This window comes from Vanacampus margaritifer, chromosome 5 (genome assembly GCF_051991255.1).
Source record: "Vanacampus margaritifer isolate UIUO_Vmar chromosome 5, RoL_Vmar_1.0, whole genome shotgun sequence".
Classification (NCBI taxonomy): Eukaryota; Metazoa; Chordata; class Actinopteri; order Syngnathiformes; family Syngnathidae; genus Vanacampus; species Vanacampus margaritifer.
In genome coordinates, this window is record NC_135436.1 from 18,319,049 (window position 1) to 18,341,179 (window position 22,131).

The following is a 22,131-nucleotide window of genomic DNA, read 5'->3' on the forward strand; positions in this document are numbered from 1 at the left end:
TTAATTTCCCACTTCAGAAGAAACGGAGAAAACTATTCAACACATTCAACGGCTGGATCACATTCACACTAAAATCAATGCAAGAGAAAGAGGTTCTACTGTATTCACCTTGTAGCATGCGACTGGCTGTAAGAAAATAAACCCCCGCAGCAAAGTGGAGAATGTTGTAGACTATAAAACTGCGCTAGATCGCCACAGCAACAGATCAAGATAACATTAGGTATATGTATATAACATGTATATTATTGTCATTGCTCGCCGTTGATTATTAAAAGTTACAATATTGAATCAGCCTGAACAATAAACAATCAGCAGTGGTTTGTGTTGTTCATATGGTATTGAGTCATTATGCTTGGAACCCTGGCTAAGCAGGTATTTTATATAGTTAGGCGGATTGGTGCAAGTAGATTATAATAGCATGACATTTGGCACATAGTTAGAAAACAGAGGAATAATTCTAGCTATAGGACCATTGCAGATTTTACTCCTGACCCAAATGGCAGCCATTAAAAAAAAAAGATTGTATTCTTTGGTTTACAGTCCATCTCCAGTTTAGGATTTTATATCCAAACATATGTTTTCCGACCCAAATATTAAAATAAAGCCAATGTTAAAAAATATATTTACAATTCTTTATCAGCATTGTAGGTGAAGTAAACATTCAGATGTTAGAAAATATGACGTTTCTGGAGGCCATTTAGGAAAATGGCTGCTCGGCCAACGGTCAAATTTGCAACGACCCTACAGTTGAACCTTCCCTATAGGATTTGTTCTATGTTTACACAAAATGTCATGCTTTTATAATCAAATGAGCTTTTTTTTTTTTTTTTAGGAACCTGCGTAGCTAGTAGTACCTGGTAGTGTGGTGGTGACCCATCAGATCAAATGGAGATAGAAAATATTTGTGATGTGTGGCTGTTGACATGATTTTTCATTTCATCACTTTAAGAGAACATGCTATCCTAGTATTTTTAGCATGTTGGAGGATGCAAACTGACTTTGCACCAACCTTTAATCTATTTTTTTTTATATAATTACCAACTAGATCAGAAAAATGCTGAAAAGTGTCAACTGGATACTTTTGGATTTTATAGTTGTTGTTTTTTTGTCAGCTGACTGTGAAATGTGCACTCACTGGAAAATGCAGAAGATGCTGAAGCCTGGTTACAGACAGCCTATAAGCCTCCCTTTGGCTTAGGCCAACAGTCAAGTTTCCAAACCTCTGGTGCAAAATTTTCAACAATCATTCGGAGGAAACAGCAGCTCCGCTGTCAGCGGTTAGACAGATGCTACAGGAATCTGAAGAAAGAGCCAAACGGGAATGTGTTGTTCAAATGGAGTGGATTAAAAAAAAAAAAAGAAACAGTATATGAGGTTTCCACTTTCAGGAAATGAAATGGTTGTTTTTGTAAACAGACCTCCGAGTCTCACAGGAAACATTCGAGTGCTTCAATTGCAGACACATGCGGACAAAATGCAGTGGTGCTTTTCTTTCTCTTGCACACGCACGCACACTCACACACACAGACACACGACCTCCCCCCTGTCATCCTGGTTGACCCTTTGCATCTATGACCAACAGTGACATTCCTCACTCGGGCTGTCTGAGCTCTGTTTGGATTAGCTGAGAGGGAGCAGAACCCCCATTCAGTCTCATTGGCTGGAGCACACCGCACGTCCGCACACACATACACAGATCCCCAAACCTCATGTGCACGCCACAGAGGTGAGTACATCTCAGAAGTCCATGTATATACACACACAACCGCTCACACTCGGACGGGCTAGTCATGTGGCCTTATACAGGCATGGCGGCGACCCATTGCCTTTCATGGGAGCTGACTCCATGACATCCACTCCTCAGGCAATGTGTTCACTGCAGGGGTGGGGGTGTGGAGATAAAAAGCTGGATGAGGGCGAGCGAATAAAGGAGAGAGAGAGAGAGAATGGGATCGGGAATGTGATGAAAGCAAGAAGGAAGCAAAGGGGATGAAGTGTACTCTCACACTGTTTAGGTTGCGGACGTCTGGCACTCGACTCTTCTCGCAAAGCTCTCGCTTCACCTGCGAAACTCATGCTGAATGACGACAGCGGAATATACAGCTCAGCTTCTAAAAGCTTAACCTAATGCACAACTAAATCCTGTCTCCGTCTTCATAAACACGCTGTCCTCCATTCACAGGCGAGCGCCGTTTGACACGTACATACATAGGATGGGTTGTTTTGCACGTAAGCAGTCACATTGTAATGCAGGATAAGAGAACAAAAAAACAAAAAAAAAAGATTTACACTGACAGTCATGAAGCAGCAATTAGACCTGGCACTTGTAGCTCTAACATGAAACAATAAACGACAAATAGGAGCTAATCAGCAACTTGTTAAAACCATCCAGCCTGTTTAAAAATGCCAATAACGACTAAAGTAATGGGGGTAATTGATGACAGTTACAAAGAATGCTGATGCTAGATCATTCCAAATAATTAAAAAGATGGTAAAATCTGCTAATCTACGCATGGATCTGTACTTTAATGCCTTTGACAACATTGATGGACCAGAATGTGAAGTTTACAATGAGATAAGAGCGATGTCACATGATTTCGGACCCGTCGGCATGGTTGGCATTGGGGGTCTGTGCTCGCCCTGGCTGTGAGGTCTCGCCAACTATCTATTCTTCATTGTACTATAATGTGTGTATGTTGTTGGTTTTCACTGTTTTGTTTTTGTACCGCTTAGTGGTATGTTTAAATTTTTCTGTAAGCCTGTAAGCTTCATTTGTTAATAAAGGGAAAAAAAAACTTAAACTTTTGCTAATGGGGTAGATGCCACAGACTTCCGACTTCCGGGTTTTACACATCAGCGGCGTTTCTAATAATAATAATGCAACTTAAAAGTTGCAAATTTGCATATTTCTGGATTTTCTTCTTTTTTTCAAAATTATTTTGGTCTTGTGTGTATATATATATATATATATAAAACATGTATACAACATATATATAAGTTGACCTTCCCTGTCAATAAAAACACACCCTGAAATGTTTCAATGGTGCAAAGTTTGGAGATTCAACCCTATTACAAAATCTAACGTATATATTTATAAAAAAAAAAGCAAAAAAGACTTGCTTAGTGATGATAACATGCAAAATAAATGCACATTTAGGAAAAAAACTTTCTTTGTAGAAAAAAAGTGTGAAAATATGAAGAGACTCTTTCCTGACAATAAACACACTAATTCATTTAACTTGGTTCTCAATAAATCAACGTTTGCCGCTACACTAAGCAGTACTAAATTACATAAGCATAGAAAAGATATTCATCATTAAACAGGATTGTTACGTTGTGAATTAATGTGAAATATTAGCCACTTTTGAACTCCAATTTCATTATAATTATTACATGACTCAAAAAGGCATTAATAAGGAAGGCTATGAGTATACTGCACAAAAAAGTCACCTATCAATATGTGCATTTTATCTGTGAGCAATGATAATGTTAGACTGTTGTTGAATGTTAAAAAATCGCCCATGTATATCTTATTAAATTTTCCTTAATTATAGTATCTAAAAACGTGCACCCACATCTTTTTCATGCTTGCCGGTGCTGAATTTACATCAGAACTACACACACGTTTATAATTAGAATGGTGCCACTTCAGAGCACAATCCTTATGGTTCCGTGTTAAAGAAAGATTTTTATGATTGCATATCCTTGTTTTGCGGCTCCGACAAGGAGATTTTGGTTGAATAAACAGTAAGACTCAGGTCCTCCCGCATGACTCAGGGGAGTCATCTCCGCCTCATAACAAATGAATGAGCGGGGCTAAGGCTGGAGCACATATGCACAACACGACAGGGACGCTGCTAACAGTGGAGCAAGGTTGGAGGAATTCACAGTCTTTAATATTGATTCTAAGTTTAAGCATTAGAACGCGCGTTTAAAGAGTTGCTCATGGAGGAGAAAAGTACATTGCTGACCACAGTGTTGCATATGTATGATGCATAACAGACAGCCAAGTGGGTGTGAGATGACGTCCCAAATGAGTCACCGGACAGGGTGGAGCTGTTCTGAATGCTGTGGCGGAGGATAAGCGTTGTCCAGCTCAAACAGCTGCCAATACCCTCCCCATTTGCTGTCAAGAGCCCAGATGATAACAGTGACTGGAATAAATAGCGAGGTCATAACTTGGGGTTGCAGGACAACCATTCTAAAGTGCAACCATCTTTGTAGCACGGGCCGCTCTCCAGCGTACCGGCGTTATACTTCACGCTGAGCTCTTTGCCGGCCAAGCCCTCCAGGAAAATAATGCATGTTTCCATCAGTAATGCTACACTGCAGTGCTCTGCGCCCACCAGCACCAGTATCCACCTCCCCCCACTGCTTCAATGCACCCAAGACCCAATCCATCATTCCCGAGTATGTTGGCCTCAAGGCACTGCCTGAGAGCTCTCACAACCCCTCCCTCGCTGCTTCTCCCAAATGTAATGAGTGGGAGATACAAAAAGAGGAGAAGTCAAATGGGGTGCCAAGCAGAGGAGGAGGTGAGTCATGGACACAACCACAAGGTGATGGACTGTGAAGGAGACAGGAGGGTGTGGTGCAATGGGGTGACGGGAGGCCAACACTGCTCAGCTCATGTCATGACCAACTACTTTTACATTTGCAGTTTTGTTTTCAATCTCAAAGTAGTGTATGGCTGCTCTAAAAGTGTGCATATGTTTCCTATCGGTACCTCTACCAAGTCCATATCCATATCTTCATTTCAATTTAAAAAAAAAATCCAGGGACACCACTTGTTTTCAGACCGATACCAGTATGAGTACTCAACTCTTGAGTAGTCACAGATACTAGTACCAATACCACAAGTATTTTTGATATATAAAATTTCCCCCCCAAAAAACACAATGCCAGAAAATTTTAAGAAAGACTCATATAGCTCAATATAGCATTTTCCTTAAAATTTCAGGAAATTAATGGCAATTATGGTCCTGATCGTGACTAAATAGCCACCCAGTATCAGCCACCTTTGCAACTGCCAAATAAGTACCGCAATATCTCGCCCACCCCTACTTTTTACACAGATGTATGTAGCAAACTAGTCAGGAAATTGAATCAACAGAGTCCTGTCTGCTGACTAATCATATAATAATTGCACGACGATTCGTGTACTCTTGCTAAAGAATTCATATTATTTTTGTTGTCTTTTTGAGTCACGATTGAATTAATAACTGAATTGAATTAATCACTTCTTCTCCAGCATGCTAGCAAAAATATACTATGGGGCTACAATTAAAATCCAAGTGCCATGCTCTTTCACTTTTTCTTCTTTTTCATATACAAACAAAAGTCAATGAACATATTTTCTCCTTTTACTCGAAGAATAATAAAATTTCATAATCTTATGTCACTCTCCGTGTATACAATGATTAATAAAGTACATTACTGCTTATTGTTGATGTTGACGACGAGTCCTCAAAAGTCAACACAGGGAGTCCTCGAGTTACGAACGAGTTCCGTTCCTACGCTGACGATGCAACCCGAATTTCGACTTCGGTCAGATTTCACAGTTAAAAACGATATTTACATCAAAATACTTTGTACAGTAATTTAAAAAAACACATTTGTGCCACCAGGAAGATGCCATAAAATTTTTTTTATGTATCTGCGTGGACATTCATTGCTGACAGACAGCAAAGCGGAGCTAATGGAAACTTAAACACGGAAACGTGACGTGCCTGATGGCGAGCCGACCTGCTTGATGGACGCCCGTTGCTGGAGATAACAACAACACAACTTTAAATAACTTTAAAATGGCGTCGTAACTCGAGGGCTCCCTCTACTGTACATACCTGCCTTGTTAGTTTCAAATCATGTTGATAGCATACATTTCTCCTTGCCACAATTACTGGCAAGATTTTCTTACTCTTCTTAACAGTTAAGTATTGGGTGAGGTCCACATTCTTCTCATTCTTTGATTTTGTTCTACCCCCCCCCCCCCCTATTGACTCCACATTTTCTACTTCCTATTTGTCTTTACTGTTACTCCTCCAATAGTGCCTCCCTTCTCTCATTAGTACACCCCCCCCCCCCTTCCCCGTTATCAACTCTCAGCCTTTTATCTATCCCCCGTTCCACTTGCTCCCCTCCACTGTCTCATTAGCTGACAGCTACTACAGGACTCCTATGAGAGGACAGATGAGACCCATATAGTACGGTGACCTTCGTTTCACACGGGGGCCACTATCAGTGACAAGCAATCAGACGTATTGCCAACCAACGTGTGTACACACATACAAACTTGAAGCAAAAACTATACGTAGCACAACGCTGTCCCACACACACATGCGTTCCGAAACCTCATGGTGTGTGTCAGGAGCCTTCAACCAGCTATTGGCCAGGGTTAGAGGTGACACATCCAGTGGAAAAGAAATCACAGCCATCTTGGCCTCCACCCTGCTTTCTGCCCCGTTTGATCACATGGCCTTTTACACAGATGAAGGGGAGGGCTTTCCGAGGCCAGGAGTCCTTGAGACGCATGCACACATAACACACACTCTTGGGCCATGCAGTAAATAACGCCCATCAACCTGTGTTTTAATCAGCCTCAGGGACGCATGGCTGCACCAGGCCATCCGCCATTGACGCGGTGCGTGCTGTCAAACACGACCCAGAAAGTCAGCGATCAGACCCTTGGGTTGACCCTCCGAGGCATGATTGTGGCAAGTTAGCAAAATGCCAGCCCATAAACCCTGGGCATGAAATAAGCAGCGGTCGAGAGGAGTCACAACCTTGCGAGTGGACATATTTGCAAGATGAATGCGGGCAGTGGACCCTCTCGATCTATCCTCGGCAGATCAATTGCTGGAAGTCAAACTACTACCTCTTACCACTGTCTACCTGCGATTTAGTTGAATCAGCACAATAAGATGGATGGCACAATAAGGCTTCACAACAACCTCTGCTGAGATGAAATGCCGGATTTGGAAGGAAGCTGCAGACAAGATGATGATTGCTAATTGTCATGATTGGCTTTCCTGCTTTATAACAAGGCTGCAAGTTTAACATAGCAAAAATTACAACCTACTCTGGCTAATGTGGTGATTCCATTTTAGTAAGAAAATATGTTTTGTGCATCACAGCACAAGGGAAAAAATGGACAAATAGGAGGAGGAGATACATGGCAAGTGTGGTTAAACATAACGCCATCAAGGGAACATTTGATATCTTTGGTTTTGGGGTAGTGGGACTGAGATTAAGGTTGCACACATGTACAGTGTGCCAAAGAGAGACGAGTCTTGGCTGTGCCAAGCAGTCTCACATCTTGCTGCACGCTGCAAGGGCCAGACATGCCATATTCCTTGCATGTCACCAAACATCTGGCGCCCAAATGCATCGCAACTCATCAGCGTCTGAGAAACCTGATTCCTCCAGCCCATCGCCTCTCTCTCATCTAATTCTCAGCAGCACCAAATTAATCGGACAGTTCTTAAAATTATTTCAGGACACTTCTTTATCGAAAAAAAAAAAAGTGTGATTCCACACACCCAAATTCAAGACATAGGTATAGGCTTTACTACTGAACACAATGAACAGGAAGAGGAGCCTTTTCGTCTAATCTGGCTCTCTTCAGTTTAAATTCAGAAATAATTGTGTTCTTGTATTCCCCATCTCCATGCACCTTAAGGAATTGTTCATTTAGTTTTGTTGGAAAGCTTGTGCTGGACTAGAATTGCTCAACTTGGCATTGCAATTCATGCAGTTAAGACACTGACTCCCATCATTCAACTCAACTTTATATTTACAGTATACAGCACTTTAAAACAACCACCGCTGTTTTCTTTTAGATGGAACCCGGGACAGCAGATACAATAAACAGCAGAGGCCCCAGGATTGAACTTTGTGGAACACCGTACGTTCCGCTATACAATTTATAACTCAGTGAAATTATGATTCAATTTTCAACTTTTTTTGCTGTCATTATACGTACATTTGAAGGAACTTGTCAGTACTTGAAAAGTACAATTTCCTTCTAAGATGTATCTCCAATAAAATACGATTTGATACGTATCTCGATATGTTTCAAAGCGGAACGATTAGATTTGGTTGAGTTTGATGTCCTTGCATCTTTTAAATCATTTTTTTCTGTTCCACTCCTACATTTTACACTATCATTGAGTAAATCTGATTAGATTAACAAATGAAAAGCTTGGGAGATGGTGTTGAGCTCTCAGAAAAAAAGTACAACCTGCAGATTAAAAACCATGTATGTTTGACCACGTCATGATGTCATGTGGCTGGTTTACCACTCACTCCACCCTGGCCGGCAAAATAAAAAAGGAAGGCAATCGAGTTATTGCTGACCGCCATTTCTCAGCTTCTCCAATCCTCTGATCTCTGGCCGGCCTCTCAATAAATAACAGAACACGCCTTGAGGTTTACAGACTCTCCGACTCCTTCCTCACAGAGAGGCATGGATGGAAGCTGAAAGGCTCGTCTTCGATGGCTCTCTCGGTGAGTCAAGAACACGCACAACAAAAATCATCCTATTATCAGTCATGTCTGATCCTAAGGCTGAGCTGTCATTGTCAATTTGCATTCCTTGCCATTTCACCAAGACAAGCTAACAACGCAATATATGCAAAAAACTGGGCTGTTATCATCTTTTGTTAATTAACTATAGAGGTTCTGACATTTAAAAAAATGATTTAGCTATTTACAAAAGATCTGTGTTGTCTAACGAGCCCTTCTGTGCATGAGCCAGCCCCGCTCTGACCTGTCTATGACCAGCATGACAGTGTGAGGATGCCAGGCTCAATCTGAGGGTAATAGGGGGGGAGGTGTCTCTCTTGCTCGAATGGATCATCGCGCTCCAGCTCCCCGGATGAGGCGAGAAATAATTTGTAGGGACAGGCAGAGTCTCAAAGAAGACAAAGATTCAATTGGATGGCCGGCGTCCCAAACAGATGAAATTTAACTCGTTGGGAAACGTCACGACTCCTTTCTAAAGAGTCGAAAACCCACAAGAAATCATCTCACGGGTCCAATTCATTAGCTAATTGCATTGCTGAAAATTCAACACACAGTCACCTCTGTCTTAACTACCTGTGATCATTTGTAGCCAGCAGGATCCAAAGACGCACATTCTGTTGAAGGCAGAGCAAAAGAGGTCGGGCAGCTGTTAAACAAGCTAATTAACATAAACTCTAATAGGCCAGAAGGATGTGCGGGGAGACGAGGATTAACACTTTAAACCATTAAAGCCCTCTGTCATTAGTGTTCACTGCCTCTTGCTTTACCGTGCTGGTGATTATGCTCCTTCGGGTTACAGCTAAGTATAGCCGAGTGATGGATGGATGGATCGACAACAAGAACAATGCATCATCATCACAGTCATCTACAATCCACATAAAGGAAATACATGTGCACTGGCACTAAGCACCCAATAACACACACTGTTTTTACCGCCAGCAAGGTCAAAAGCAAAAAGTACAGTATTTTCTTTGGATTGCTGTTTGTTTGATTGGATTACTCAAAAACAACAAAACAGATTTACATTAAACTTTATGGAGCTTTACCACAATTGGCGTGTAGATTAGATCTGTTTGCTGTATTTCCTCAAATCGTGTCCGTCCCTCTATTAGATATATCTAGAAAGTAGACCATCCGACAATGCATGTCCCAATTTGTCGGTTGGTGCGTCTTCTGATGAAGACAAGTAAATGCTTCCCTCAAATAACAAATTTTCCCCCCAGGACAAAACTAGCAGATAAACACTTGTTTTTGCATATAAATGTCAAACAATCACAGGTGATGAAACTCTTATACTGTATTGGTAATTTGGTACGATTCCTGCATCTCGGGAATGATTATTGTTTTGTTCTCATCTCTGAATAAACCTTAATACGGAGAAACCATGGGTGGGCAGCAGCAATAGACGGAAGGAAACAGTACGTGAAAATTTCATCGACCAAGGCCAGGAACATGAGTTGGATTGGAATTAAGGTCGGAAGAAGAAAAAAAAATGTCAGCAGTTTCTTTCTGAAAACAACCAGAATCAATGGGAAATTAATCATTACTACTGCATCTAAACAAAACAATGGAGAAAAAAAATCTCTTAAATAAAGTGCAGATCAGTCTGTACAGTACCTTAATAAAGTTTGTTTTCTAATGCATGTCATCATGTTAGTGTTGGCCATAGAGAGAACTCACTTGGGTTCACACAATCATTTTTAAAGTGTAAACGTGAACACACACACACACACACATTGACAATTCAATTACAGACCCTCTTCCCTGATGATATTAAGCCTCACTTAATGTGATCGAGGGTCTCCAGGTATTTTAATTGTGCTCATTTGGTGTGACTCATTGGGAGATTATGAATTACCCTTAAACAGCGACATGTCTGCTAATGTTTCCTTTTTTGAATCTGCTGTCAATGTGTCTTTTTTGAAGGACACATACAAGGCCATCTGTCTGTCTGTCTGTCTATAAATCTCTTCGATTATTTACATTTTCCAATGGTAACATACAATATTCCAAGCAAATCACAATGTCCCATCACTGGTGAACTATTATTGGACCAGGCACGGCCACGGACACAACTGTGGTGTTTCCTGTTGTACCCTGTTTTGTTTTTTCTTTATTAAAGACAGAATGTGTTAACGCGCCATTTAGTGGTGAACTAATGAATTATTCATTCATTTTAGAAGCTATTGATTTCAATAATATGCAAAAAATTACATCAACGTACTTAAAAAAGATATATATATATATATATATATATTAAAAAAAAAAAAAAAATATATATATATATATATATATATATATATAATCGTAGGTTGTAGGTTACATAGGTCGCACAGCGCCTAAGAAGAGGCTGAAAAGTTTCACCATCATCTTTCTGCTCGACGGAGAAGAATTTTGCAAATATAGTAATTGGTGGTAGGTTTGCAAAATGTGGTCTACCGTACCGCACCGTAGTGCACATACTTCAGAATGCACTCATTTTGAACTTAGGTCGCTGTATTTTACTAGTTCACCATTAGACGGCACAAAATTCTAAACACTGTACCATTAAGGACGGTAAGTTCAAGAAGTATGTCCAAAAATTGTTATCTTGCACACCGGAACTCAACCTCAATAGATTCCTGGGATATTATGGAACACCTCATTAGACATCATCACCACTAAACAACGATGTGCCATGTAAGGCACGTAATTGCTCACGTTTGCTCAAATCACTTTTGTATAAAATCTTTGGCGCATCTGTCCACCCTTCCTGCGGTCGTAAATAACTCATCTCTTCGAAGGAAGGGACGGGCTAATGAAGTCAACTGTAAGCCACTGCACTGCGTAACTCACTGAAGCTGGCTTGCCGGCCGCAGCACAGGACTGCTACTCACCACGGTGCTCTGTGCTTGGCTTTGGCTTATACCGCAGCGGCGTAGATCCGTTCATGAATCAGTCAGATCATGCTGCTTTTAACTTGCGTGCTCGCCTCTGCCTCACGCTCACTCTTCACGCAGCAGAGCTTGCTTGCCAACGCAGTCATTAGAAGACTGTTGATAGGACTTGGAGGTAAAATGCAATGGACATTAAGCAGGCGGATAACAGGAGCCTCCGCAGTGTAAGGTCCCGCCTTCTTAACGCATGCCACACTATCATCTTGATGTCTTTGTGCCATAACATTGTTCCCTAGTTTGGAAAGTGAGGTAAATCGGATTCAGAAAACAAGTGGATTAACTTAATCACCCCTCGGCTTTGACAATGACCTTCGCTTCAGAGGCATAATAAGGATTAGTTAGAAGTGCAAGGACATATGCCACGCAGAAGAAAAAGATTAGAGTTCTCCCGTGACAGCGTGATTGAAATGTGCTATTCACCATTCCTTCATTGTGAGGGGCTGTGATAAAAGGGCAGCAGGAGATGCATCATAATCGCAAACGGCTATGATCTCCAAACGGGATATTTGTAAGCGAGACAATGAAACGCTGTCAACGGTGTCATCTCTGATAAGATATCAAATGTTAGCATACATAAATTTAGCCAGACAAACCATAATAGCATCACATAAAGACGAAAGGGAGGAAGTTTACATTAGCGCGATTGATTCTAGGCTTTCTGACGTATATCCTCTGTTTCTGTCATTACCGCAAGCAAATGGCCTAATATTTCTTATAAGCCTTGCTACTTTATTGATCAGCTGAACAGGAAGGAAGTTATTCTTGGGATGGTATGAAAGACAACACTAGCAAGCCGCTGCACGGTGCACGGTTCAATAGGGCATTATCATAGACAAGGTTATGTAAATTGATAACATGCGGTAACCTTCGGTATGACTTCTGGGAAAGGTGAGGTCAGGGAATATGAGGTCGCGGCAGGCAAATGAAGCAAACAAGATCTCCAATGGATGACGGCCAATGATCGCCAATTACTAGGCCGGCTGATCAGTCAGTCACACACTTGAGGAAGTGATCAAACCGTCTGAGAAAGATATGTTTTTTTGTTTTTAACAAAATATCGCCTGGGAAAACAAGCGTGCAATGTGTTGAGGTGGATTCACTGTGGGACATAGTTGTCCATCACTGCTAGGATCAGGATTCATGCTAGTTACAGAAGGAAAATGATGCATCTGTGTGTGCACCTGATGTATCAGTAGATACAGAATGTGTGCAGATTGTAAACCCGGAAAGATTCCAAACTGTTTCACCTGCAGATAGGGGTGCAGCAGGAGGCTGCAGATACTGAAAGTTGCAATCTCTTAAATGCACACATTGCTTTGCGTATTCCACTTCCTGTCAGATCCAGACTTTCTCTCTTCTTACCCTTTATGCTTCGTTTTCTCTTCTTTTTGTATCGCTGCCTCTGTCCTTACCCCTGGAGACTAAAGTTTCACTTTCAGAGGAATGACATTAAAATATGGTGACTGCGGTTACATAACGGGAAAGGGTTACTTGAGCAACGCCTTCATCTGTTTATGTGAATATCAGCTCCAAGAGTCTCTGCTTATGTGCAAGGTACCTATGAGTGTGAACTCTGGTTAGCTTGGCTGAATTTGGTATTAGCTGATCAACTGGGATTCCAAACCATAGTCAGGGAGAGTCCTCATTAACTCAAAAGCTAACGTTATCTTTTCTTGCTGCTGTGTCTTAGCTCAGGCCACTACATAAGTGCACTCCACAGTCTCTGATTGATGCTGTGACCCTTAGTATGGCCAGGAATAAATTGTGTACCTTGTCTTTGGCAAATACTGTAACCATGTTCGAATAAATACAGGAAAAACTTGTTCTCCTTCATCTTGTTTTTGAAGTGTTTTCCACTTTTTTGTGATGCTACTTTAATGTAGATAACCAACTGCAACAAACGAGGCGAGCCAATGGGAAACGGTCTTGGGGCATGCTTATTAATCAATTAGTTAATCAATCAGGTTTGGGCTAGATGCTTTAGCTACTACTCTGACAATAAAAAAAATGTTTATTATTATTATTATATTTATTTTTTATTTTAACTTTCTACGTTCAATAAGTCATATTTATGTCATTCATCACGCAAAATAAAGTAGTCAGTTTCCTCCCCGCTCCAAAAGTGTGGTTCTTTGTTACGTCGTCATGATTGTTTACATCTGCTAGAGTATTTCCGGTGGGTTGCACACCAGATGCACGGACGTATATACACATATATACAGTATGTGTTTATAGATATACACAGTGGCATTTTCACCGTAGAGAAAGATAACATAAAAACGTCATGGAGAAATAAAAATTCAGATGAGTATTCAAATGAGACTTATTTAGCATGCGGGATGGCGCCGCACACACAAGTGGTTTCCGTACTAAAAAGACCAAGATTCCTTGTGAATAGAAGTGAGTGAAGAAGAAGAAGAATAGAGCATGCACAGAAGATAAAACAATGTCCTGTTCAATTGTGGTATTCTGAATGCATTTAGATGAACAAGAATTCCGGTTACGAAAGGCGTAAGCCAGGGCCAGGGATCTTATTTGTTTTGTTTTTTTAAAAACCTGAATAATGATTTTTTAATAGGTTTGAGGTGAACTAATGAATACACACACACTCTCACGCACACACGCACATACACATACTCACCCACATACAAAAAAAAAAAAGGTGAGCAATGATGATGACATGTCAAATCGGTAGAATTACACACATTGAACAATACTGAGCTCTCCAGAAAAAAATAAAAATAAAAAACCTGAATAAGAGCATATTTGCACACATTTAGATGGCCTTTCAAAACTTTAATATTGGCAATATTCTGAGTTTAAAAGGGTTACTGACTGCATGTAAACTTACTCAGTGATGCATCTAACTGTTAAACATATTTCAAATGCTGCCTCTCAAACCGGCAATGAGGGAGAAAGCTGCACTGTTAGTTGCGACGGCAGCACAAACAAATCAACATTTGTAATTTTCTTTCCGTCTACTGCACTTCCTCCTCTCATTCATTTCCATTGCTCCTGTATGATTGAACGTTTATTACTCTGCATTTTCCACTTGGCAATAGCACCTTTCACTTGGACGCAATCCTGTACAGCAATATCTGTACTATCTGTTGAAAACCTGTCTCTCTCAAGACGCACACCTCAGCAGAGGCTCAACGGCAATGAGTTAACTTTCTTGAAAGAGCAATGTAAACAGATTGATCGGACCGCTACTGCACAATGCTGACTCGCCCTGTATCTTACCAGCAAGATAGGGATACCAAATTGGCGGCCACAAGACGCTCATAAAGGGGTCCCATCTGTACCTTTCTCTTATATGGGCTGCTTCTCCCTAAGTCTCTATGTCAGTGCAAGGTCATCCAGCAAGAGGAAGCGGGTATCGGAGAAGCAATGATGGGGGTTGAGAAGGTGAAAGCTCACCTGAAGCAGCTTCACTAAATGATTGTGAACAAACAAGGACCCTAGAGTAGAGGGCTGGATGTGATTAGTAATCTGTCCCCATGGAGATGGCGTGTAGAGATGATGGTGAGGATTGTTACTGGATATTGAAGGCAGCAGGTGACGTGCATCAGAAAGACTTGAGGGTGTGGATAAAACCTTTTTTTTTTTTTGCCCAAAACAAGCCCAATGTTACCATGACAGAGCTGTTGTGAGGGTTCTGTGGGACACTGGGGAGGATGATGGATGAAACGGCCTCTCCTGCCTCATCATTGTACACACATACACACACGTACCCTATAGCTGAAGTATGCAGTGGGACTTCCCATGCTAGGTGAACACTATATGTTGTGTTGCCCAGTGTGTAAGAAAAAAAAAAGTTTGAATATTGTCAATCTAGTGATCGTGGTTGTGTTGACTGGTATATGTTATCTTGGTTGACAATTCAACAGCTGTAAACAAGACAATCCACTCACCAGATATGCCAACTTCCACGCTTCCCATTCCCCAAGCCTGCTCCTTTTTAGTTTGGTCCTAGCATTGGAAGCTGGCTGTGTTGCACACCTCTCGGTCCCACAGACCACAATGAAATTGTCCCAAATTGGTCTTTAATTCCCCAAGCTGTGTGTGTGTGTGTGTGTGTGTTTTAAACTTTATTTAGTGTGTATCTGCTTGTGCTGCTCCTACGAGTGATGTAGTAGTTCATTCTCAATGCTGATTGGCTGTCGGCGAGCACCACTGCCAAAAGATCACATGAGCAAACCACAGAGAATTTGGTGAAGGAGCACAATTTTTGCATCGCCCAGCACACAATCACACGTAACCATGCACACTACACTGACTATATTTGGAAGTGCGCCACCAGAATTGCCCAGCTCGTTTTCGGTCATTTGTATAATGGTGGTTTGAACTCTGAAGATTTTTTTGACACTGTAGTGCACCTGAATGCTTTGACAGTCGTATGATAATAAACCTGTACAGTTAATATAGGTGTGGGAAAAAACTGTATTCCACTGTATCCATAAAAAAATTACATAATGACAAGGCTTGTTCTTCAATGTCCTCACATTAGTGTTTGTGGATGCATGTGGCAGCACGTGTGCAGAGACTCCACACACACATACAAGGATGTGCTCACATGAGGCCATATGGGGATAAACCAATAAAGGTATGCTCACACGTGCTTTCAGTGATTTATTGGTGTCTACGTGTGTTATAATTAATCAGGGGCATAAGCACTCCAGATGCAGATATTTGCATGTTTTTTTTCTACACACACTCAAAGAACACACAGTCCTGGCTTCATTATGACTGCAGCCCAGGCTAATGCCACAAGATCAATGACAGAGCCGCTCTCTCCTCTTATTTCTGTGACCCAAAAGCATGAAAGTGCTTCCATGCAGAGCACCCTGCAGCGCTTATTCCTTCCATGACAGAGCAGCAGACTCGGGGAAAAAAAAGCCCCTCAGGTCCTTCTACTGTTAACGCCCTGTCCATCGACGACTTCCCCACCAACCAACATACCATTGATCATTACACCAGTCGTTAGAGCTAGTAGGATTACAGGCAATTATATAAACAGTTGATGATGGGAAAAAAAATATGTAACCAGCATCTAAGAATAGTAAATTTCCACACTTCAGTGAAGCAATCTGGCTCATTTTAATTTTAATCAGTGATTTTGCACCTTCAATAAGCTGAATGCCACGTTGGCAAAGCAATGTAATAAGTTAAACGCAAGCTCTTAAGCATCTGGGATCTGATTACGACATATTTACAGTAACTGTAAAAGATTACAGATGTCCTCTTTTTGGGTAGAATCAGATTACTGTAATTCCATTACATCTAATCAAATATTCCTCCTCGGGCCCTGCTGAGCACACTGAAAAGTTCACTCTTGACTTTCCTCATGCAGATGCAGGCCTATGTGGGCAGTGAAGGAGAAATATGGTCGATCTCTGGTGAGCAAAGCACGTATAGCTGAGTGGCCATCCATCACGACCCTGAGGCGGAGAGCTACAGTATACACGCCCCGCCCGCTCAGACCTCTCATCTCATCCGAGGACGAGGGGATCGGGGAGGTGGAGGACAGTAAGAGGAAGGGTGAATTCCTTCGGGATAAGAAGAAGGGTGTCATGAAAAAGCCAAAGTGGGAAAGGGGAGAATGTCTGACCAGTGAGATTGATGAACTACGCTTTTGCACTTGTATTTGTTTTTCCTGGAGCACAATACACAGCTGTACATTGCTATGATTACTTGTAGTCAAGCCAAGACTGGGAGTCACAATATTAGGATGAATGACCATGCAGGTGGGTCCTCTGAAACATAATTCATACCTCTATTACCTCTCAATATGTCACCAAATAATGACCAGATGAGGTGCAAACAAATGAAGCAAGTCAATAAGTGGGATGATTTCAGAGTCAGTCTTTCATACCAAATGTCTGGTCAGGTATTTCTTGACTTTATTTGTACCCGGGATCAGAAAAGGCCCTTCTCAAACTCTTTCCACAAATTTGTCATTCAAGTAATCATCCAAAATGTCTTGGTAAAATCAACAATGTTCAGTGGACCCTACGTCCCCAAAAATATGATGAGTCCCTATGTTCAACAAAAAAACATCAAAAAAAAAAAATCTTGAAATCGGCTGTTCTCATCACCAACCTTTCACATGACATGACTTCCATTTAATGTCACTTCAGCATTACACTTTTCTGAATGCTGTCATGAGGCCATAAGTGATTAAAAAACACACATACAAAATGTCCAGGGCAACGATACAGCAAAAATGGTGGGGGCTGCACTTACATTAAACTTTGACATCAAGTAAGGGCCCGCAACAGATTATCCTGAGGGCCACAAATGGCCCCTGAGCCGTGAGTTTGAGATGAATGTTGACACAGTATCTCACATAACCTTAACTGTGAGAATCAAAGGCTTAACTTGTTTTGATTTTTCTCCAGCTTTTTTTGTATATATTTACTTTAATAATGTGATGCCACAACATAAGATAGGAAATATGAAGATCCAGAAATTGAACTTGCTCTAAGTAGGAAAGTGGTAGGCATGACTCTGTCTTGGCTATTCAGCATAATATGACAGTCAAGTCAACCATTTGTTGAAAACAAAAATAACAGCTATTTAGCTTCTTTTTTTTTTTTTTAAATATATATATATATATTACTGGACCATTGCTCTTACCGCCAGGACAATGCATCAAGCCCACAACACCAGACGCTTGCCATCTGCCCCACTGGCATAGCTTCTCTGCGGTTAAGGCAGAGACTCTGCCTCTCCAAATTTGCCATGTGGTATCTGTCTCGGCTTCTTGCCTGGATTCTTCTTTTAACCTTTGCGTGCTCATCACCACATTTGTTGTGGCTCATCAAGGGGTGATAACAGATATTCTTTTTCTTTATCTGTCTGATTATTTTTTAGAGTGTTTGATTTGTGTTTAGACTTGACAGTATATGATGATAGCATCATCGCATCTCATTCAGTGTAATTTGACAGAAAAAAAAAGCATGTGGAATGACATGTTGTGTCTCTGGTTATTTCAGCCAGTGGCGGACAAACAGGCTCAACTGCCCGTGCAGCTCTTTTTGCTGCATGTGCACTTTTTCCAGTGTCCTTGCCACTGTGCATCTTTTGTGTCCTGGAACTGAAAACTGTCAGCTCTGTCATTCTGCCTCTTCAGAAACATCCACACAAAGAGCAAATGTAATCCCCTCATATTGATCTGGTCATGTGGCAAAGTCGAACACTGGGATGTGGGGGAAAGAAATTACAAAAGTGATGAACCAGGTGTGCAGTGTGATGTCATTAATTGTGGCAGCCACATACTGTAGCTCAAGTTTCAGGAGACTGGCATTGATTTCGGGCAAATCTGTCCAGACATCTCCTCTTTCCGGTTCAGTACACTTTTCCTTAGCTAATGAGCGTCCGCCTTCATTGCCTGTCGAGTGAGACGTTCTTTTTCATGCCACGTGTCAGAAAACACTGCTGATACATTACCAGGGAGGAGAGATGAAGGTGGGAGGATGTGAAGGGGAGAAAAGTATGATGACTAAGCCTGAGCTTTAAGAAAGACAACGATGTCCCCTAATCCTTTCTGAGCAGCCATAAGCCTTCCGTTATCACTCGTTAGAATTGTGCATCCCTTAAACACATTAATGCAGGCCTTAATACTACCCTCTTTTGTACAGCATGGTTGGCTGCTTATTGGCTATAAAGAAATGACATGCACGGTGATGTCATTTTATTGTCTAAGTTTTGCAGTGAGTCTCCTCAATCCCTGCTGGTATAATATAGACTGACAGAAACAAAGATGATTACTAAAAAGATATGTTAAAAAAAATGTTTTCTCTCTTGTATGACTAGGATTACATCACTCTCAAGCTGCAGCGTACGCCGCCTTGATGGCTGGCCTTCAGCAGCCCTACATCCTCTCAGTCTGTCAACCAGCAAAAGCTCTTTTAGCACTATGAATAACTTATAACATAAAATAAACACTGTAAATACCCAGGTCAACAAGACACATAGGCAAAGAAATGAAAGTGGCTCAATCCTGGAAATGTAACCAAGTACTGCAAGCGTATTTCCACTTTGCAGTTTCGAGCTTATTAAATGGGCAATGTAATTTAAAGAAGGGCCCTACTGTGCTTGCATGAGTTATTGCAAATAATGCACACATAATGCAAGTATATAATACTGTACAAAGACAACACTAGCATTCATGTTTTTAGGACAATCCATTGTTCTATAGGGTTCCATATAATTCTGTTTATTTCAAGGCGGGTTCTGTCCATCCACCCATTTTCTACACCGCTGATATACCATCGATTTTCTACACCGGGCCGGAGGAGCTGTAGCTTATCTTCGATGACTTTGGGTGAAAGGCAGACTACACCCTGATTTGGACAGCAGTCAATCAAAGGACACAGAGGCAGACAACCATTCACACTCACACCGTCACTGAGCAGGAACTGAATCCACGCAGCCTGCACGGATGTCAGATGCACCACTACACCGTTAGGGACTGAGAAGCAGGATATCCAAATTTTTAGATAGATAGATAGATAGATAGATAGATAGATAGATAGATAGATAGATAGATAGATAGATAGATAGATAGATAGATAGATAGATAGATAGATATTAGTTTACTTTATTTCAAAGTATTGGTGTAATTCAGCCGATACCATGTGGCCCTTTTATAATCAGAATAGAAAATCTCCATTTCATGCAATTTTAAGGAAACATGCCATACAGGGATATTTAAGTATTTCTTTAAAAGTATCGGTGACTTGGGTACTCGTACTGGTATTAGTCTGAAAAAAGAAAGTGGCATAAAATATCCCTAATGTACAGTACAGTATAGTACTACAGTATATACAGTGTATATATATATATATATATATATATATATATATATTAGAGATGCGCCTTTATATTAAAATAAATGATTATGGAATCTATTTTACTGTCTCTATAATCTATCTATCCATTGTTTCTTATAGGATTAAATTGCTCAAACATCGTGATGCACAACACTGTTGATGCCCACCAATTGCCACTATTGTTTTTCTCCACTCCTGTCGGTAGTGACCAAGTATACACGGTATACATTTGTTCAATTGTTACACTGACTAGATGGAAGTATAGCCACTGGGCCACCACAACAGCATAAAAGGGCAGGGGGGGTCTTGTTCTGCATTCTTACTGCAGAATGGTGAAGATGCTTGCTGTTTGCTGAGACAGCAGATGACTTGACTTGCTCTTTCAGCCATTCACTGAACCAAAGCAGGATAGACTTAATTGCCTCATTAGCAAAAGGGGCCAGTGAGGAGTCGGCATCTTCCACACGGTTCAATGTTAAACGTGCAACTGAGAGGATGAGGTCAAAAGCGTACGTAGCATGTGTTGTTCTTAGATGTGGAAGAATGTTGTTTTACTTTATGACAGGTAACCATTTATTATATATTTTTCATTTGTTTTTAATTCTAAAATGCAACACATCATGCGCTTGCTCTGAGGTTAACTCCCCAAATGGTCTATTTTTAAGCTTGAATCCATCTAGAAAGCAGTGTCATCATGCCAACAAATTATTTTAAGAGCTTGATTGTGCAGACTGTTACAGTATTTTCTCCTACACAGCATATTTGGGCTGTGGACAGTAAATCAAACCAAACGTTAACACTCCGGATTCCCCTCTTAAAAACGACATACAAAATAAAAATGATGTCCATGGCTGGGAGGAAATGTGAAGTCATTTTTGTTTAAATATTTTTGAGCGAGACATGAAATACAGTATAGGAATAGAGCCCGGTTTCCAAAAACAGTCCAGCATAATACTTCTATTTCAGTGACTAGCAAAAAAGTCATTAAATCTAAAAGGTCAAACTGTGAGTGGCATGTTGTATGTTGTCTCCAGCTCTTGCCTGTCTGATACGGTGAAAATTATCTGACAAGCTCCAGGATTGCCCAGTTATAGTTTAGTAGGCTTCTGTGGGTGATTTGTCACCTGGCTTGGTCTTAGAATGTTACATGTATCGAACTTGATATAAAAACTTGCAGTATTATGAAATTTTAGAAATGATTTCAAATGAACAATTTTTAATTTTTAATTCATGAACAGAAAAAAAGTGTAAAGATTTAATTTTGTCTCACTGCCAGCCGAGTTAAAACGGATCTTTGACATCTATAGCTGTCAATGTCAATGAATGTAACTGAAAAAATGTTTTTTATGTAAATGGTCTCTTAGCGAAGAGTCTGATTAAAGATCAAATTAATCTAAAATATTTTCATGTAATAGCTATGCACTGGTGCCTTCCTCTACTTGAGAAAATGAGACTTCCCTCAGTAAAAGTGTCATGTAAGATATCATATGTAACATCCCTAAGGTGTGTACTTAAAGCCTGCGGACTGTACAGTCATCACCGCAAGGCTACATTTAAAAAATGCACAGCTACACATCTGCATGGGCAGTATAGCGTTAAGACTCCATTTCATCAACCAGTCATGTCTAACGAGTTGGAAAATCCAAAGGTGTTTGCGCCATCTGTTCCGAAGCACTTTGCTGGAAAGAAGGGAAAAAGATACAGTGTATGACCAAACTCTGCACTCCCAAATAAATTACTTTTATCTCCTACACAAACATACTGCTCATTCTTAACCTCATTGCTGTCAGAAGAGCATTGAACTCCTGACTGTGTAACACCGAGGGAAGGACCGC

General features: G+C 40.8%; 1 protein-coding gene across 2 annotated transcripts in view; it reads right to left on the reverse strand.

The window, feature by feature from the left end:
• Window positions 1-22,131, reverse strand: part of clmpb (CXADR like membrane protein b) — an 84,720-nt gene that overhangs the window by 51,341 nt on the left and 11,248 nt on the right. Inside the window, exon 1 of one of the 2 annotated variants that reach the window (XM_077566758.1) lies at window positions 11,400-11,625. The exons of the other annotated variant lie outside the window; for it this stretch is intronic. Coding sequence (XP_077422884.1) covers window positions 11,400-11,454 — 55 coding nt within the window. The 5' untranslated portion in view covers window positions 11,455-11,625. Of the gene's footprint in view, window positions 1-11,399; window positions 11,626-22,131 lie in introns of those variants that run through there. 2 annotated transcript variants of the gene reach the window in all.